The sequence below is a fragment of the Cebus imitator genome, unplaced genomic scaffold (genome assembly GCF_001604975.1).
Source record: "Cebus imitator isolate Cc_AM_T3 unplaced genomic scaffold, Cebus_imitator-1.0 Scaffold259, whole genome shotgun sequence".
NCBI lineage: Eukaryota > Metazoa > Chordata > Mammalia > Primates > Cebidae > Cebus > Cebus imitator.
Genome location: NW_016107574.1, coordinates 642,175 through 662,267, shown reverse-complemented (window position 1 = coordinate 662,267; position 20,093 = coordinate 642,175). Strand labels below are relative to the sequence as shown.

At 45.5% G+C, this 20,093-nt stretch overlaps 1 protein-coding gene across 3 annotated transcripts in view; it reads left to right on the top strand.

Annotated features, from left to right (window-relative positions):
• RBM20 (RNA binding motif protein 20) overlaps window positions 1-20,093 on the top strand; it is a 72,409-nt gene that overhangs the window by 7,466 nt on the left and 44,850 nt on the right. For 2 of the 3 annotated variants that reach the window (XR_005195616.1, XM_017499684.2), the window contains exons 2-5: window positions 7,388-8,471; window positions 9,963-10,024; window positions 10,956-11,047; window positions 11,359-11,456. Coding sequence is in view for 2 of the 3 variants with exons in the window: in XM_017499684.2 (XP_017355173.1) it covers window positions 7,388-8,471; window positions 9,963-10,024; window positions 10,956-11,047; window positions 11,359-11,456 (1,336 nt within the window). In the remaining variant the exon portion in view is untranslated. The remainder of the gene's footprint in view (window positions 1-7,387; window positions 8,472-9,962; window positions 10,025-10,955; window positions 11,048-11,358; window positions 11,457-20,093) is intronic. The other variant, XM_017499685.2, reaches the window with a different exon arrangement.

Here is a 20,093-nt window from a genome sequence, read left to right as displayed (position 1 = left end):
AAGAAAGAAAAATGGTTGAAAAGGAAGGAAAGAAAACTATGCTATGGTTCTCATCAGTTAACATGAATCCTCTCTTTGCTTTAAGTCTTTCCTGTTTGACACTAGCAGAATGCATATTGTTTTCTCTGCATTTGCTTCAGGATCAGTTCTCTTTGGCAGGTATTGAGCCCTTCTAATAAGTCCAGCAGGAAAGGCAGGCCTATCTTGTCAGCTCTAAACCCACCAGCTGCCCTGCTGTGACTGCACAGTCCCCTGGTTCTGGGAATATGCTCTGCCTGATAAGGAGGTACAGAGCATGATGGACTGAAAGCCTGAGGATCTGATACTAAACATGTGAGTTAAACTCATGCCCAAAGGAAGTAGACCCAGAAACGTGGTTTTGGGAGCTCGCTTTAACGAATGTGTAAACAGAAGATAGGAATATTGGCCTTCCAGTTTAAAAACCCTTCTTCAAGTCCCAGTCAAGTCCCTTATTCACTAGGTCACTTCACACGGTTCATCTGATCTTGTTTTGGTCTCAATCTTCTTGCTATAGACTGGAAATGGTCATACAGTATTTGACTTAGCTATCTATATGTTGTTCTGGAGATGAGACAGCTAATGAAGTGAGAAAACTTGTTAACACGCCGACTGAAAAACACAACAAAAGAGAGATGATTGGATTATTATTGCTGTTACGAATCAGTCCAAGAGGTGTCATGGTGATATGAATCATCATATGGTAATGTTATGGCTAAGGCCCAAACACAGAATGGCAGCACTGACCCAGTAATCTCTAAATTAGTCACAGAGGCCAAGCTGGTGAAGATCCAGTAGCACTACTGTTATCAAGAAAGAGCATTATCCGAAAAGTGTGTGGCCTCACTCTTCTCTTTGCAAAGAGAAATTCACCTGGTGTATGCTGATAGGCATATATTGCACCACAGCCACTCCATCAGCCCTGAGGATAGAGGAGGCCTGCATTCCAGCCCCAACTCTTCTCTGTCTAGGCTTGTGACTTGGGCTGATTCACATAGGACACCAACTTCATTGGCTTTCACTTTTTTTTTTTTGTCTGTAGAACGAGAAGTTAAACTAAATTGTCTCTAAGGCCTCACCTTGCTCTTAAAATTTGTGATCATTAGCTAGAGTTTGAACTTTACCCCCAGTATGACTGTTGTATTATCACTGTCACCTTTGTCACCTGGCATTCAGGGACTGCCCCCTCTGGTTTGTGTCCTGACATAGCTTCTGGAATCATTATAGCAAGCTGAGAATTTTTGATCTAGAAAAGACAAATGTTAAAAAGAAATTCCCACCTACAAGACCAAAAATAAGGAATATTTTAAAGAAAAAAAAAAAGGCTCAGAAGGAAGGAAAACTGTAATGTCGTTCTCGTTAGTTAAGTTTACCTTAATCATCTCTTTAAGTCTTTCCTCTGTTGACACTAGCAGAATGTGTCATAAAGACATGGAAAGATCATAAATTCTCAACTCTAAAGATCTGACCTTGAGCATTGCATTTATTTGACCACACCTTTATAGTGTGGTCAAACCTGAAAAACATTTTCTTGCCTGGTCATGAGCCCTCTCACCTTGATTACTTTCTATATTTTAGCGTAAAAGAAGAAATGGCACATTCACCACTCAGCCAGTTGCAATGGAAATGAATTTGGATTCCTGAACTGGTTATCTTGGAAGATATTGTGCTTATTGCAAATGTGGCCGGCTGCATCCCAGAGCACTACCATGCTCTGGGCCATGGTTCTTTGGTTCCTGCTTCTGGATGGCTGGACATTACCAGGAGGGAGCCTGCTGATGCATCTATGCACATTCACTCTACTGCACTTCAGTTGTGTCATTCCATAGCCCCTTAAGTCTTGGTTCACCAAGTAGATGTTAAGGCTCTCTCGGATCCCTCAAGCCCCATCCCCATGCCTGCTCCCTCCTGTCTTAGCAGTTGCCCACTCTTTATCTTCTAATCCTCTTTCCTCCTTATGATGATGATAGTGACCCTGTAGCTCCAACTAATGGGTCCTCACAGTCAGTCCACTCCTGCAGAGGAAACTGGAAGGTGACCAGGAACCTTCAAGTCAATGTGGGCCACAGAAAAAGACCGTGTTTAAATGATGGTTAAATGCAGTGGTTTATGTAGGTTGACGTTCTTTAAGCAAATAAAGGAAATCCATTGCTTCATGTTTATAAAAGTTCAGAGTAGATTCAGGAGAAGCTGGCTCAAGGCATTTCTAGGAGGTCATCAAGGAGCTGCCTGTACCCCGTCTTCAGGCCAGCATCTTCTGAGTTGGCTTTATTCTCAAGCAGGCTCTCATTAAGTGATGGCTTAACAACAATGTAGCAGCCTTGGCATGACAGAGAATCATGCCTGATAGCTCCAGCAAAGGATCAGAGCCAATTACTGTGGCCAGGGGGATGTGGTTCTTAGACTGGCCAGGTCTGAGACACATTGCAAAGGCCCCTATTTGTGCAGAATTGGCCCTTGACTAAATTCCCAAAGGGTTTTGGATGTTTGGTCAGATGGTCTGTACCCTGGGGGGATCAACTCATACCAGCAAGATCCGATCAGCCCCCACACCTACCACCGCCTCTCTAGCCGAAGCCGCTTTGGCATCTAATTGTTTTGGGAATTGTGTTGGTTTTCTATTGCTGCTGTAACAAATTGCCACAAATTTCATGGCTTATAACAACATAAATATATTATCTTACAGTTCTGGTGGCCAGAAGTCCAAAACCAGCCTCACTGGACTACAGTGAATGTGTTAGTTCCTTCTGGAGGCTCTAAGGGACAATCTTTTTCCTTGTCTTTCCTGGTTTCTAAGAGGTGGCCTCCATTTCTTTGGCTCATGGCCCCTTCCTCCATGTTCAAAGCCAGCAGCAAAGCATCTTCTCTCCTCTCTGACTTCTGTTTCCATCCTTATATCTTCTCATCAACTCTGATCCTCCTGCCGCCGTCTTAGAAGGACTCCTGTGATTACATTGGGCATACCCAATTAAATTCAGATAATCTTCCCATCTCAAGATATTTAATTCAATCACATCTACAAAGTCCCCTTTTACCATGTAAGGTAACATATTCACAGCCTCTGTGGGTTAGAATGAGAAGATTTTCAGGGGATCATTATTCAGCCTACTGCAGGGATTATCCACTCAATTTCAAAACCTGGACTTAGAGAAAGAGTGTACTGAAGCTCCTGCATTGGAGTGGGGAATTGTAGACAGTCCCTTAGGAAGGTGACTTTGTTACCTGCTTGTAGGTTTAGTTATTTACAACAGCAAAATTTATTTGCCTCTTAGGTGTATTTAGATTGTCCTTTCTGAGCTGTTTGTGGGTCTTTATCCACAGAATTGTGTACTCATAAAAGAGGTTTCCATGTCACCTCAAAGCCACCAGGTTCTTATGAGCCATACCCATTATCTTCCTTCTTCATTTTGTTTATGGCAATTACTTTGTGCCCACTAAGTGGGAAGCAGTGTGCTGAGGAAATACAAGATTCTCCAAGGCATACTCCGTTCTCTTGTGGAACTTATGTCTAATGGAGTAGAAAGGCACACACACAATTATTTTTAACCCAACGTGCAGGATGTGCTAAGTGATGTAAAAGTGACAAACCAAGGAGTGGGAAGACAGCAGGGACATCAGGCCAAGCCCCCAGGGGCATCAGATCATGCACCCCAATTTTTGGTTCAGAAATATGATCACTGAGGGGCCAGGCGTGGTGGCTCACACCTGTAATCCCAGCACTTTGGGAGGCTGAGGCGGGTGGATCACGAGGTCAAGAGATCGAGACCATCCTGGTCAACATGGTGAAACCCCGTCTCTACTAAAAAGACAAAAAATTAGCTGGGCATGGTGGCGTGTGCCTGCAATCCCGGCTACTCAGGAGGCTGAGGCAGGAGAATTGCCTGAATGCAGGAGGCGGAGGTTGCGGTGAGCCGAGATCGCGCCATTGCACTCCAGCCTGGGTAACAAGAGCGAAACTCTGTCTCAAAAAAAAAAAAAAAGAAATATGATCACTATATGCACCTGAATTTCAGTTTATTAACTATTGCAAGCTAAGAATTTTAGGGCTTAAAAAATAGTATGATATATTTTTTCTTCTAGGTGTTTGGATCAAAATAGGTGCTCAGCTCTGATGATTCAAGTGAAATTACTTCTACTCAAAGTTGACTAAAGTTGGGGACAATGAAAATTTGCTAGCCAAAGTAAAAATTAGGAAGAAGACCTGGTTAGTTTTCTTATTTTGTGCAGAATCTGAATGGGTTAACTTCTGTAACCTAGGTCATACTTTTAAAAGGACAGATTTCCCATGGCTGACCTGCAAATACCCAGCGTGGCTGGCTTTCCTAGTTGGACAGATAGCTCTTTCTCACGTGTCCTTTCAGGGGTGAGGGGAATCTCTACTCAGAGCTCCCTCTGGCCCAGAATGCAATTTTAGAAAATACAGCTGACTTCTCTGGGAAAAACAAAACCAACCTTGTCTTACTCTGGTCATGGAAACCAACTTGGCACCTCATTATCGCCTTGTTAGCAAGAACAGGCTGCATGATAGACAAACCTGGGAGGAAGAGTTGGCCCTGTGTGGGCAGGGTTTTGAGTTAAGCTTAATTGCTCTTCTAAAGCTCAGCTACTTAATACTACACAAGTCGAAATCTATCATCAGACTCTTGACCATCCATCCTCCTCTTCCTTCCGTATTCGTGCCGACATAGACATCGGTGCGTCCCCATTCTGCTGCTGTTGAATTTGTGCTGGCCACCCAGGGACCCCCAAGGCTCCTTTGCAGCCAGCACGACTCCCCAAAGGAGAACAAGGCTGTACCTACCTTTAACCTTGAGCGCCCCCTGCCCCCGTATTTTGAAATGTGCCAGCCTGTTCTGTCCTTGGAACATAGCAGGGCTGCTGGCTGGGGAAGGTGGTGTCACTTTTTAACAACTTATAGGCAATTTTTTATTTGTCATGCAAATGAGAGAGAATAACAAAGGCATTTTTATCTGGCTCTCGAATGTGCTTTGTACTTACACTGAAATGTGAGTGTGCCTGATGTTCTGGGAACTCCCTTCCAATAAGACAGTGTGGCAGCCCATGTCGCTTGCCATGTCTCCCTTTTCCTCCCCACCTGAGCTATCCCCGAGCTTCTCTCATTTTTGTTTCATTGTCATTGGATTTTTACTGAACAGAGCCTGTGATAGCAGAGACTAAGTTGTCCCCATTATGCCGCGTCTACCCCGCGCTGCCTAAGCATGCTTACTGTACAGCATGAATTATCTATGGCAACCCCAATTTCCAATTTTCCAGTCCCCTTCTTCCCATTCAAATGTCCTAGAATTCCAGTTCATCAACATTCTGAACATATTTCCTGATGACACTCACTTTTCAGAGGGGAATTTAAAACCTAGAAAATATGGTCTTAACCAAAGAGCCCTGCCTGTGGTAACCACATATCCCAGATGTTCTGGGAAAGTCTGTCCAGTTTCCAGACCATGCACGCTGAGTTTTGGATAGGTCACATGAAAGACACATGTCAGACGGACACCCTTTCTACAGTAAGATTCAGTGAGAGTCTACCACTGCCACTATCTCAGATTCAGATTTTTTGACTTGTGATTTTTTGGTGATTCCTTATGTTAGTTGGGTTTGAGAGCTCAGTTGAAGGAAACTGTGATATTGTGATATTTGGTCTTCATCAGGTTTCCTAGCATACAACTTCAAAAGTCTTTGGAATCATGTAACTATCTTTTTGTATGCTAATGGGTTGACAAATGTCTGGCAGTCCCTTAGGGCCTCTTTAGGATGGGGTCTGGTTACTGGAAAGACCATGGCAGGATTGAAGGGTTGGGAGTTTTAGCCCCACCCCTAATCTCGGGGAAGGGGAAAGGAGCTGAAGGTAGAGTTGATCACCAATGACCAATAATTTAATCAATTATGCCTGTGTAATGAAACCTCCATAAAAACCCAGGAAGGACTGGGATGTGTGGAGGGAGAGGGGAGTCCCCGGGAGGACAGGGGAGCTCTGCGCCCCTTCCCACATGCTTTGCCCCATGCACCTCTTCCATCTGGTGTTCATTGGTATCCTTTTCAAATGTCCTTTCGAATAAGCCAATAAGACTAAGTGTCTCCCTGAGTTCTGGGAGCCTCTCTAGCAAATTAGTCTAACTCTAATTTATAGCCGGTTGATCGGAAGTATGAGTAAAACAACCTGGGGCTTGTGATTGACATCCCAAGTTGGGGGACAGTGTTATGGGGCTGAGCTGTCAATCTGTGGGATCTGACGCTTTCTCCAGGTAGATGGTATCAGAATTGAATTGGAGGACACCCAGCTGGGGTCCACTGCAGAACTCGTTGCTTGCCTGGTGTGTGGACAAAACCTCCTACACATCTAGTGTCAGAAATGATTCGTGTTGTGAGAGTATAGGAGATGCTGAATTTGTTTGTTCCTGTATTCACACAGGAAGACAATTCATGTTGCTTTTGGATGTGAAATGAGCACAAGGATGAAAATGTGTTTGGCAAAAATGTAAACACTATTCATTCTGTATGCAGTTGTGAAGCCTGCACTTTTCACTTAACGTTAGAGCATATAGATCTTCTCATGTCATTAAACCACTTTAATGGTTTTTGTTTTTTGTAACAGAGACCTTGGCAAATTCAAGATAGTGTTTACCATTGGTAATGATGGGGAAGGGTGAGGTGGGGAGAGCTGGTAACCAAGGGAGATTTATGGTGTTGGAATGTTTTCTATCTTAAGCTTGGTGCTGGGTACCCTTTTTTGAATGTCCTAAATGTTGCGTAATGAAGTAGAAATGAAAACATCACTAGTAAATCATTACTTAATATTTTATTATGTTGCTGTATTATAATTTCCTCAGCTCAAATCCCATCTCCCTGTTGTAGGATTTTTGTAATTTTCAACTTTGAACTCTTAAATAATATAGCATTGAGCATCTTTGGGTATCAATTTTTGTCTGCATTTGAGCTCATTTTCTCAGTTGAGAGTTATCAAATTCAATTCTAGGGCCAAAGACTATGGCTTAAGAAATGCGTTTTATCAGATGATCCTTTAACAAAGCTGTATGAGTTGCTTATTGTCGACATTGTGCCTAGTCCACTCTCTCCAACACCGAGCGCCATTTTTAAAAATTGCCATTTTGCTAGGCAAATATTTGTTTTGAATGGTTTTAGTTTATGTTTCTACTTACCAGTGAGATTGAACATTTTTCTATTGGAGTTTTTAAAAAAAATATGAGCACAGGTTTTGCAGATTCACTTGTATGTGGGACCTGTATGGGAAGGTCTTGTTTATGTGGGAGGGGGGAGCACAGATAATGAAGAACAGTCCCTTGCCCCCCTCGTTGAAAACCAGCTGTGCATCTAGACCTCTGTCTTCCCACAGTGCTGCCAAGCTCCTGGACAAGAACCCATTCTCGGTCAGTAACCCGAACCCTCTGCTTCCTTCACCTGCCAGCCTCCAACTGGCTCAACTGCAGGCCCAGCTCACCCTCCACCGGCTGAAGCTGGCACAGACAGCTGTCACCAACAACACTGCGGCTGCCACAGTCCTGAACCAAGTCCTCTCCAAAGTGGCCATGTCCCAGCCTCTCTTCAATCAACTGAGGCATCCGTCTGTGATCAGTGCCCCTCACGGCCATGCTGGGGTGCCCCAACATGCTGCAACTATACCCGGTACCCGGTTTCCCTCTAATGCAATTGCCTTTTCACCCCCCAGCCAGACACGAGGCCCAGGACCCTCCATGAACCTTCCCAGCCAGCCCCCCAATGCCGTGGTGATGCATCCTTTCACTGGGGTGATGCCTCAGACCCCTGGCCAGCCAGCAGTCATCTTGGGCATTGGGAAGACCGGGCCTGCTCCGGCGACAGCAGGATTCTATGAATATGGCAAAGCCGGGTCTGGCCAGACGTATGGCCCTGAAACAGATGGTCAGCCCAGCTTCCTGCCAGCCTCAGCCTCAACCTTGGGTGGTGTGACTTATGAAGGGCACTACGGTCACACAGGGCAAGATGGTCAAGCTGCCTTTTCCAAAGATTTTTATGGACCCAACTCCCAAGGGTCCCATGTGGCTGGTGGATTTCCAGCTGAGCAGGCTGGGGGCCTGAAAAGCGAGGTCGGGCCATTGCTGCAGGGCACAAACAGCCAATGGGAGAGCCCCCATGGATTCTCGGGCCAGAGCAAGCCTGATCTTACAGCAGGTCCCGTGTGGCCTCCACCCCGCAGCCAGCCCTATGAGCTGTACGACCCCGAGGAACCAACCTCAGACAGGACGACTCCTTCCTTCGGGGTTCGGCTTAACAACAGCAAACAGGGTTTTATCGGTGCTGGGCGGAGGGCCAAGGAGGAACAGGTCTTGCTGTCTGCGAGGCCCCTGCAGGCTCAAGAGCTGAACGACTTTCACGGTGTGGCCCCCCTCCACTTGCCGCATATCTGTAGCATCTGTGACAAGAAGGTGTTTGATTTGAAGGTGAGTTGTCCAAGACAGGCTGGGAGCCGCAGCTGGGAGCCTGGGCAGGCTTTTCCCCACGACCCAACTCATGCTGCCAGTGGGCAAGGAACGGTTGCATTGGGATAACAGAATTTTGCCATCAGTATTCTTGATTAAAATCATAGAAATTAGGACCCAAAGGAATTTCAGAAATGTTTCAGGACCAGTCCCTTGCTTGAAGGTGAGTCAGAAATCCTTACACACTTTTTATAGATGAGAAAGCTGAGGCTGAGTGGGGGAGCAAAGGATCCCACCACCTGGGTTGCAGAGACAGGGCTCAGGAACTTGAGTTTCCTGCCTTCTCGTGGAGGGCTTTTCTGCCGTGGTATGCTTGGAAGCTACTGCCCCTTGAGTACCCATACTGTAGTGAGTTAGAAAGGAAAAAGAGCAGAATTTTGGATCGGGGAACCGATGACTTCTCACTTGGAACCTAGACAAATTATTATAGAGAGCCTTGGCTTCCCCATCTGCAGAATGGAGATAGAGCCTCGTGACACCTTCCCGGTGGTTGGAAGATGCTTTGAGTTGCTGCACACAGAGGTGTATGATAGTATAATTTTCCCCAAAAATTATATTCACTGTATTGCAGATGCAGTGAAATATTTTGAAGTGATAAAAATTATACCAATTACCATATATTAAACCCTTTCTGTGTGCCAGCAGTAACTCATGTGAGGTAGATACTATTATGATTTTCATTTTACAGATGAGAAAACCGAGGCCCAGAGAGATGAAATGACTTTCTCAGCCCCTCCCCGTATCACCTCCCCAGCTTGAAAGTGTCGGAGTGGAGATTCCAACGTGGGCCTGACCCTTCCAGAACCTGCACCACTTAAGCATGGGGCTGCCCGCCTCCCATTTCCCATCCTGTCCAAAAGCATAATAATGTCCTTGCGGAGTGTGGGTCACACTGCAGCGTGTTGTGCACCTCTGCCTGGGTCACATCATCCAAGTGCATCCCTGTGGCTCAGATGGGACATGCCCTCTGTCCTCCAGTCTTGGGAGGGAACTAGCTGACACTGGGAGGTACCCAAAGATTTTGTCTCTCATGAACCTTTTCTAAGGTTTTATAAGTCACTGTGAGTCTACCTGCCAGATTCTCCCTATGAAATAGGTGGGGTCTTCCTGGGGTAAAGGAGAAGGGGTGGAAGGTGGGTGGTGGATGGTGGGTGCAAGGATCCATTGAGAGGGGGTAGAGGGAATCCAACTTGTGAGTCCAGGAATCCAACTCCTGTTCAAGATGGGCATGAGATGTGCGGATGAGGGGCTGATGGAGCAAAGGCTAGATGGGGAGGCAGAAACAGCGCGAGGAGCCGAGGAGGGAGAGGCGGCAGGTGGGGGGATGTGTCCGCAGGTGGTCCGGCCTCTGGGCGCTCTGTGCTCCCTGCCTGGCCGGTGACTCTGTGCTCCTCCTCTGCCCTCCCATGGCCTCAGGTCTACTTTGGTGACTTTTCTTTCCTTCTGACCTAGGACTGGGAGCTGCATGTGAAAGGGAAGCTGCACGCTCAGAAATGCCTGGTCTTCTCTGAAAAGTAAGTGCTGTTCAGAATAGGCCCATGCACAGGCTCAACACATATTCATTGAGCACTTACCGTGTGTCACATGCTGTTTTGAGGGGGGGCGATAGCAGAGACCAAAATAGGCAAAGTTCCTGCCCTTCAAGGAGTTGTGCTTAATAGGGGCTAGAGAGATGATAAACAAAATCAACAAGTAAATTACAGCATCCCTGGTGGTAAATGTTGAGCAGAAAACACCGGGGCAAGGAGGGAAGAGAGGGATGTGTGTGTGTGTGTCTGTGTGTGTGCGTGTGTGTGTGTGTACGCACACCTCCCTTTTCTGGCTTTCATTTTTTTCACTGTAGTAAGTTCACATAGGATTCACTATTTAAAATATTTTGAAGTATATAATTCAGTGGCATTTAGCACATCCACAAGATTGTGCAAGTGTTACCACTCTCTAGTTCCCGAACATTTTCCTTATTCCAAAAGGAAAGCCCATGCTCATTAAGCAGCCACTCCCCATTCGCCCTAAGCCAGCCCCTGGCAACCACCCATCTGCGTTCTGTCTCTTGTGGATTTGCCTGTTCTGGACATTCCTGTAATTGGAATCATACGATATGTGGTCTTTTGTGACTGGCTTTTTTTTTTACTTGGCATAACATTTTCAAGGTGCATCCATCCATGTTGTAATATGTACAACCTTTCTATGGCTGAACAATATTCCATTACATGTATATATCACATTCTTGTTTATCCATTCATCTTTTGATGGGCAGCATTTGGATTGTTTCCACCTTTTGACTATTGTGAATAGTGCTGCTAGGAACATTTGGGTACAGTTTTTGTTTGAACACCTGTTTTCAGCTATTTGGGGGTATGTAGCTAGGAGTGGAATTTCTGGGTCATATGCTAATTCTTTGTTTAACTTATTGAGAAGCTGGTTTCCCTTTTTCGCCCTCTCCAGTGCTGGTATCCGGTGTATTCTTAGTTCGGCAGAGGGAACACTGTGTGCTTCTCCTAACAGCACAGCTGTTTATCACCCTGCTGGGAGTGAAGGTGAGCAAGGCCCTGCAGGTCAGCAGCTTGAAGCAGAGATGGGCTTCCCACAGGCATATTACGTCCTGTCTTTAATGACGAGGACTTCTTTGATGTCCCCTTCTTATGTATTCTGGGCCCATTGGTATTCTCTGAGATACTTTAGACATAAAGCTTTGCTGATTATCAACATGTCCAGAGGTAAAGTCATGCCGAACACCAATAATATGTGAAGGGGAAATGTTCCGTTTTCTATGCCTGCTTATGTCCTAATAATGACTTTCGACGTTATGTATTGGGTTTTCATCTAGTTTATGTAATTCATCATTTAGATTATGCCTCAAATCTCGGAACATCATATGCGCCCATTCCAGCAAGGTCCTTTGCTCAGTCAAGTCCCACATTTCCTTTGGCTTCCGCGGGGACAAATGTGAGTATAGAAACATTTTCTCCAGAAATTAATGAAAATGATTATTAGTTTATTTATTTGTTTATTTGAGACAACCAGGCTGCAGTGCAGTGGTGCAATCATAGCTCACCACAGCCTTGAACTCCTGGCCCCAAGTGGTCTTTCTGCATCGGTCACCCAAAGTTCTGGAATTCCAGGTGGCCAACGTGCTGGGCGTACAGGTGGGAGCCACCATACCCTGCCTTGAACACCTCTCTGTGTGCCAATCACCCCAAAATGCTTGTTTCTTTTCCCTTCACTGTGTTCTTCCAGCTCAGTATGCACCTGACATGCCAAAGACTCTGAGGATGTTAACATCTTTTTCACTTAAAGAATAGAGGGTTGGCAGGATTTTGAGGTCCAGACCCATTCATTCCTGGTGCCTTTCAATTTTCCACTCTGGGAATCACAAACTCTCCAGTTTCCAAGATGACACCACCAGAGGTGAGATGAGCATGTGACTCAGGCAGCCAAGGAGATCATCCACTTTCTGGCCGTAGATTGGTTCATGAATGGTATGTGCCTGTAGTCCCAGCTACTTCGGAGGCTGCGGCAGAATAATCGCTTGAACCAGAGAGGCAGAGGTTGCAGTGAGCTGAGATCGCGCCGCTGCACTCCAGCCTGGGTGACAGAGCGGGACTCCATCTCAAGAAAAAAAAAAAAAAAGAAAACATTTTCTCCATTGTTAGTGTTGTCCTCAAGTGTTTGTAGTATCACCTGCTATGCCTGGGTCTAGAGGTGCAGATCTGGCTTTATGTCATTCAGAAAAAAAATCCCCAGACAGAGGTGAAGAGCCGTTTAATCCAGTTCATCTAGTATTGAAACACATGACTAAAGAAACTGACACAAATCCTTAAAATTGAAGGCATTCCTGGACTTTCTAGCATTCAGCGCTGCCTTAGAAAAAAAAGGACTATGTACCAGTAGCAGCTACTGGCCTCTTGAGGAAATGGTTGGTGCTGTATAATGTTTTTGTTTGTTTGTTTCTTTTTAGTTTTGCTCTGTCTCTACAATATACACTTTAGTCCTCCAAAGCTCCTAACCTTCATTTGTCCTTTTTCACCAGTGGTAACAGCTCCCTTTCTCTCTGGAGTTTCAGTTGTTTTGCTCCACCACCCAACCCCCTCCCCCCCATCTGGCTTCTCTTATTCTCCCCTGGGCAGGAGAAAGGGGAGTGGGGGGGAAACTGGCTGTAAAACAACATGCATTTGTCTAAGCCCTGCTGGAGGACACGCGTTTGTGTGCCTTTGTCTGTGCCTTTGTTTTAGTGGTGTGAGTTGCTGCAGCCTCTTTCTCTCTTCTCCTGGGAATGAACACAAGCTCACAAGAGCATGTCTCCACGTGCTGTCCCTTCTACGTGTTGGCGTGCAAAACCTCAGGCCAGCAAGCCATGAAGTGCAGCTCTCAGGCTCTGGGGAGTAAGTGGAAAAGCAAGGTGGTTCGTAATGAGATGTGAGGCCTGCCTGAGCCCAGGCTTCTGTTTATTTGTGTCTGTTGATTTGTGATGTTGAATAGGAGAAACTTGGAGACAGTGCCTGTCTGGAAGCCCAAGAGAATTTTGTGGTTTCTCTCTCTGGGCTCTGCTTGCTCAGAGCCATGCCCAGGTCAATGGCGGCTTGAGGTTGGTCCCAGGAGACTGCAATCGCTAGATTCAGTAAGGCCTGTCCTTTGAGGTCAGATTCCTTGTAACATGACCTTACGTCCTGATGGGGGTGTGGGCCATGAAGTTACCTCTGTGCTCGCAACCCTGCCCTGAGACCCCACTCCAGGCACTGGGGGAGGGACTGTGACCCCGATGGGAGAGGCTGGATTGGGTGTCAGGTGGGCAGGGGCCAGGGCTTGTGGATTGACTCCAACCTGGGGTGGAAAAGATGTCATCGGCTGAGCCCCCCTGTAAGAGGGAGTGGGTGGGGAGCAGAGAGACACAGGCAGGACATTCTGCAGTCTGTCCCAGGCCTCTTCCCCTCCCTCCAGTGCCGCTCATTGAGCCAGAGACCCTTTCCTATGGACTTGGCTCTAGGGACCTAAGTTCAAGTCCTACTCCTGGAACCACCCCTGTGTGTCTTCGGGCAAGTCATTTTACTTCTCTGAGGCTCTGTTTCCTTAAGGGGAACAATAACGCCTTTGGAAGATAGTAAACAACTGGGTTTTCACCCAGCTTGTGTAATTTATTATTTTGATGATTCCTCAAATCTCAGAACATCCCATGCAGCCCCGCAGCCCAGGCTTCTGGTTCAATGGCCAGCACCAGACAGTGGGAGCCAGGCTTGGGATAGACACAGTGTTGTCCTGCCCTTGTGAGGATCAAATGAGATAATATAAGGGACAACGATTTGGGAACTGTCGAGTACATATGAAGTAACCGTGGCTGCTCTTGAGTAATGAGCACTTTTAACCCATTTTGGCTGTGAAGAGTAGAGGGGAAACCCCTCCTGTCCAAGGCTGGCTCTGTCTACTGGCCATAGGATTTCATCTGAGTCTTGGTATTAGTGTTCCCCTTACACAAATCTGTCTAGTAATACCCAGAGTTGCACTTGCTCCACCTTAGAAATGCTGTGAGGTTCCCATGAATGCACTTGTAAATTACATACCAGCGAGCAAGCACAAGCAATCTGATGATTTGTGTATTGATTCTAATTAATTCCTGGAATCTCTGAATGCAACATCCTCCAAACACCTGGAGATGGGGAGTTTATCTGGCTTGAGCCTGGTGAGAAGCAACACAAGAAACATTTTGCTTTCTGAACTGGGAGCTAGCAGGGGTCAGGGAGCCCCAGACATTGCAGCATGATAACAACAATAGCCAACATTTATATAGTGCTTATTATGTTCTTAGCGCTTTTGTTTTGTATTAGCTCATTTCATCCTCTAGACAACCCCGTGAGGTAAATACTATTATTATCCCTGTTGTACAGTTGGGAAACTGAGGCTTAGAGACACTTAGTACCTTATATAAGGCCACACAGCTGATAAATGGAGGTGGTGGGATTTGAACTTAGGCAGCCTAGCTCTGGAAGCCTCGTTTGTAACCACTAAGCCCTGCAGCTTCTCTGCAGGGATCTGAGGGGTTTCTTCCTTGCTGTGATCTTTCTCTTTAGTAAGCTCCTCTCACGCCCCCCCCCTCCCCCACAAGCCACTTGGGAGGTTCCAAGGCTGCACTGGGGGTGACAGGGACCTCTCTGGCCTTGGCCACTCATGGAGCAAGATGAAGAGGGCAGCCACACCTGGCATCCATGTTCTTCTGCACCCCGACACATCTCCCAAGATGAACCCAGATGTTTGGAGGCTTTTTCTACAGACCCTGTGGAAGGGGAGAAGCAGCCTGTGACTGTTTTTATCACTGTAACTTCTGTAACGTCTTGCTGGTCACATGAGCTTCCCCAAGGCCATCTGGGGGACAAGGACAAAGCCTGCCCCAGATAATCCCTACATTGTCAGTGGCTTGATGTTCACTCACATCTTTCTGTCAGATTCTGGTCCCCCCGGTTTGGGATTGCCAAAAAATGGAATTAAATGCAGGTTTCTCTGCCTTTAGGAAAACCTGAAATGCAAAAAGATTGACATTTGAAGACAAGCTGAGAAATGGAGAAATTATTAATCCACTCCTGAAAAATTGTTTGCAAAGCTCCTTTAAGTAGCAGGAGAGTCCCTCAGAAAAACTATTGATTCTTTTTCTGCCTACAAACACTGACCCCCAAAGATAAGGGGTGATTACTCTGCTGCCAAAGGATAGTTTTCCAGTGAGATTTTTTTTTTTTTTGCATATACATTTCTATTGTTTTTCTGCTTATGAAACTTATGCTTATTATGAAACTCCAAACAGAAAAGAAATAATACGGAAAATGAATTTCCCTGGTTGTCTCCCTTTCAGCCATTTTCCTCCACAGGGGTCATAGTCCCTCCCCCAGTGCCTGGAGTGAGGTCTCAGGGCAGGGTTGTAAGCACAGAGGTACCTTCGTGGCCCACACCCCCATCAGGACACAAGGTGGAGGTCCTGCACTGGCATTTTTTATGTCTGATTCCACTTACATACATCTTTTCAGAAACACATTTTGTTGAGTAAAACCAGGAACAGCCAGGACCCTGCCACTGTATGATCAGATCACTAATGTCTGTGGAGTGACGAGCAGTCGCTGACTCTAGAGCTCCCTGTTTTTAAGCAAGGGAAGACCGAAGTGACACAGAGCTAGGGAAATGAGCCTTCAGAACATATCTGAACTGCCACAAAATCTAAAAGGGCCACAAAGACCATCTGCCACTGCCACCAATCCCTTCTGGGGACAGCCTGGGCTGCTTTTAAACTTCTCCCACCTCTGCTGGAATCTGTGTTTCGTTGCCATGTTTATTTTTTGTTTGGGTTTTTTTCTCATTTTCTTTTCTTTTACTTTTTGCTGTTATTGATTGATGGATTGAGACAGAGTCTCGCTGTGTCACCCAGGCTGACGTGCAGTGGCTCGATCATGGCTCACTGCAACCTCCACCTCCTGGGCTCAAGTGATCCTGCCACCTTAGCCTCCAAGTAACTGGGACTACAGGCATGTGCCACCAGGCTAGGCTAATTTTTGGAGACACGGGGTGTTGCTGTGTTGCCCAGGCTGGCTTGTTTATTTTTGACAGATGGGTCACTGCACCAATAGTTGCATGCTGTGTTTGCTGGTGGTGAGATGATTGTCCCAGCCTCTCCCATCCCAGTCCGGGGTCCCCAGAAATAGGTGTTCACTTTCACTGAAGCTCCTGCCATTTGAGGCCAGGCACTTTCTCCTTGGCTGCCTCAGTCATCGTAAACAGAGTAATCAGGTTTCTGGAAGGGGCCCTGAGGCCTTCTTGGCCTGTGAATCGTTTTCTTGTGCCTGCCTGAGATGTACTTTGTCTGTGACTGTCCCTGTAAAGCCACCCTGCAGTTTTCACAGCCACCTTGGAGTTTATTTAGTGCCAGTGTATCATCCCTGACTTGGGATGATACACGTTGTTTTTATGGTTTCTTTCTCACCAAGACCCTGCATGCTGGGGAACTTGTATAAATATGGAAATGAAGGGTCAGGAAAATAGAAATGTGTCTGGAAGGCCAGAGGTTTAGTCACAGGCTGTCCCTCAGATTACTAGCTCTTTCTAGAACATCCATCTGTCTGCCCTGGCCCTCTTAATGCCTGGCTCAGAGCACTCTGGTCTCCTGATTTCTTTGAGCAGGAGGACTACTAATTGATGTGACGTATGCTACCCGCCCCCTCCCCCACCATTCCAGCTCTGTCATTGCTCCTGTCCCTCCAGCAGAGGCCACCTTGTGCTTTTTCAAAGAGAGCAAGGACGGGAGACAGGAGACCTGGGTAGGTTTTGTTTTGGAATTTGTTCTTTTCTTTTCACAACCCTTTTTCTTGTTGGAAAAGCAATATGAACATTGTATAAACAATCTTAACAGTAACAGAAATAAAAAAGAAAAGTAACTTTGCAGAAAAAACCGAAGGTAAATACTTTTGTTAAAACGATATATCTCTCTAGCTAGTGTATGTGCATGTTTTATTCGTGAAAGTAATTTTTTGGACACAGATCAGATAATGTCATATAATCTGTTATGTAATTTATCTTTTTTCACCTAAGCTTTCAATACAGATTTAAATTGATTTCTAGACATCTTTTCACATCATAACATAAATAATTCCTATTTTGCAACTTCACTTTTGTGTTTAATTTATCAAGTCTGCGATTGATAGGTTTTTTCAGTGACACCTGATTTTAATCACAAGTCTGCCGCTGTTTAATTGAACACAGATTAAAATCCTTAACTTCTCCCAGGCCTCAGTGTCCTCATATACAGCGTATACCAAATGACCTCCCAGTTTTAATGTTTGTCACTACAGTTTCCAGAGATGTTTTTAAATAGGTCAATTGTCCAAGATCCATAGGCAATCCTATGGATTTACCAGTAAAAGTAAATTGACTCTAAGTCAAAAGCAATATGCTCTGTAAAATATTTGAGCGTATTAATAAAGGCAGCTGTGTCTACCCACCAAGTTAAGCCAAGACCCATAGCTACAGAATTCGTACCCATTTGCTATCTGCATAATAGGTTCAAAATCAATCATGAGAGAGAAAATACTTGCCATGTCTGTCCTTAGGCATTTTAGAACAAAACCAGCAGAGGCCCACAGACTCTGTGCCAGATAAAATTAGGTCACATATAAGAGAGATGAGGCTGGAGCAGAGAAATCGTTTACTGAAGATCGAAACTACACTTTGCTGCTCTAGGAAGCAGTTTGAGAGACCGCTCTCACCCTGCAGGCCTGTTACCCTAAGCCAGATTTTTATTGCAACTCTAAATTATTTGAACTTGGGCCTCTTCTTTGAACTCATCTGTGAAGCCTGTTTCTACCTGCACCAAGGGGCCATGGAAGGTCTCAGAATCTTCATATACAAGTCTGCTTGCTTCTTTTGCATTTCTATCCAGCTATAAAAGAGTTGAGGGTCAGTGGAGAGGTCTGGGACCCAGCCATATGAACCATTACGAGCACCATCTGGTTGCACAGCCCAGGACCCCTGATCCCATGTGGGGGTACTCAAGGTCAGTGCTGGCCTGCAGGCAGGCTAAAGCCTCCCTGAGGCTGAAAAAGGATGATGTTCCCTTTAGCCTGGTAATTAGGGGTTTGGTCACAACCCCTGCAACTTAACTCTCTTAGAGATTTGACCTCTGCTAGAAAGTTCCCAGTGCACCCATCAGGTGTGCCTCCAGGGCGCTCAGCAGATAGAGCCCATCAACACCTGGACCTGGACTTCTCCCCTACAATATGTCTTTTAAAATTTATTTTTGGTAACTTTTAATATATTTCAAACTTACAGAAAAGTTACAAAAAGGCATAAGGAACTTCCATATAACTTTTGTCCAGATTCGCTTCACTAATCCTTTACATTTTGCCCCATTTGCTTTGTTATTTTCTCTGTATCTTCTATCAATCAATCAATCAATCAATCATCTGGTCAGCTATGCATTTTCCTCTAAATTACTATTTTTAGAGTAGGTTGGTGGCATTGTACTTCTTCACTTCTATTTCAGCATGAATTTCCTAAGAATACAACTTTTTCTTACATAATCACAGCAATATTTTTTCCCAATCCAGAATCACTGTTGGGGGGAGGAAGGAGATGAACATGATTTACGGGAGCCTCCCTAACGCCAGGCATTGCACCAAAGCATTTGACTTTCATGGTGGCATTGCATCTTCTCAGCAGTCCTATGGAATCAATTTTTATTACCCCTGATTTACAGACAAGCAAACTTGGGCTTGGAGAAATTCGGTAACTGGCCCGCAGTCACAGGGGGAGCAGACACAGACTCGGGTCTGTCTGATTCTCCCACTGCCCTGACCTTGGTGTCTGGTGACTATAACACACACCCTTGACATGAGTCTGTTCTTGGAGAGGCCCCAGACCCTGGTGTCTGTAGTTCATCTGTGTATTATCTCAACTCTTTCTAGGCACTGCGGCAGCAGAATTACTCAGTACTCAGAGAGCTGCAGGGTTCATAAACAAGGTGCTCACTGCTTGGAGCTTATCTTTGGTCCTGTAAAGATGAGACCACCACCAACACAGGCAAACATGTCTGAAAGATGAAAATGCCTGTGGATGGATGCATGGTTGAACAGCCGATTACACAGAGAGAGGACAAACGTTACATTCGTTGGGACAGGGAATGGGAAAGACATGGGTTTCCTGTTTATGCAGAGCACAGTTGGAGAAAGCTATCATTATCCTGCTTCTTAGGGTTTAGTTTGTTTAGGCGTCTGGGAGGAGTGGAATTTTTGAACTTAGAGCCACATAAGCATATATATTTTTTACATCCGGAAAGGACTTTAGACCTATAGGTCACCTCCCTCATTCCACACATGGGGAAATGAAGGCTCAGGAAAGGAAACTAGTTTGTCTCTGTCATGTACCTAATCAGTGGCTGAGCTGGGGATTGAACCCAGGTCTTCTGTCTTCTAGAATGATGTTCTTTCCTCTAGAAAGTCCCAAGCTTTTTATAGCTCAAGCCCCCTTTCATTATTTACTTCCACCCAAGCAGCCACTGTCCCGCATTTTCATATTTGGAAAGATTTTATCTGCCAAAGTACTTGTATTAATGAGTAACTAACTGGTGAACCATTTTGATTAATCAAAGACAGAGACACACCAATTAGACTTTCTGATTAGCCTAAGAGCTAACCAGTGTTAAAACACAAACTTTAAATGAATTAAACTTAACAGAGTTTAATTTAATTGGGCAGCCCTCAGAACCAGAAGAGGTTCAGAGAGCTCCTCTGCACCACACGGGCAGGCAGCAGTTATGGACAGAAAACCAAAGCGAGGTACAGACACAGCTTGATTGGTTACAGCTCCACGTTTGCCTAATTTGAACACGGTCTGATCAGTTGGCTGCCTGTGATTAACTGAAGCTTGGCTGCTGTGATTGGCTGAGACTCAGCTATGTGTTACAAAAGTACACCACTTTAGGCTTTCACCTAGTTGATGTGCTAAATTAAATTGCAGTCATTACATAAGAACTCAAAGTATGGAGGCAAACTCAGGCTGAATTTAATTTAACACCAGATTACCATATCGATAAAGAAACTCAAAGTATGATCTCAACTC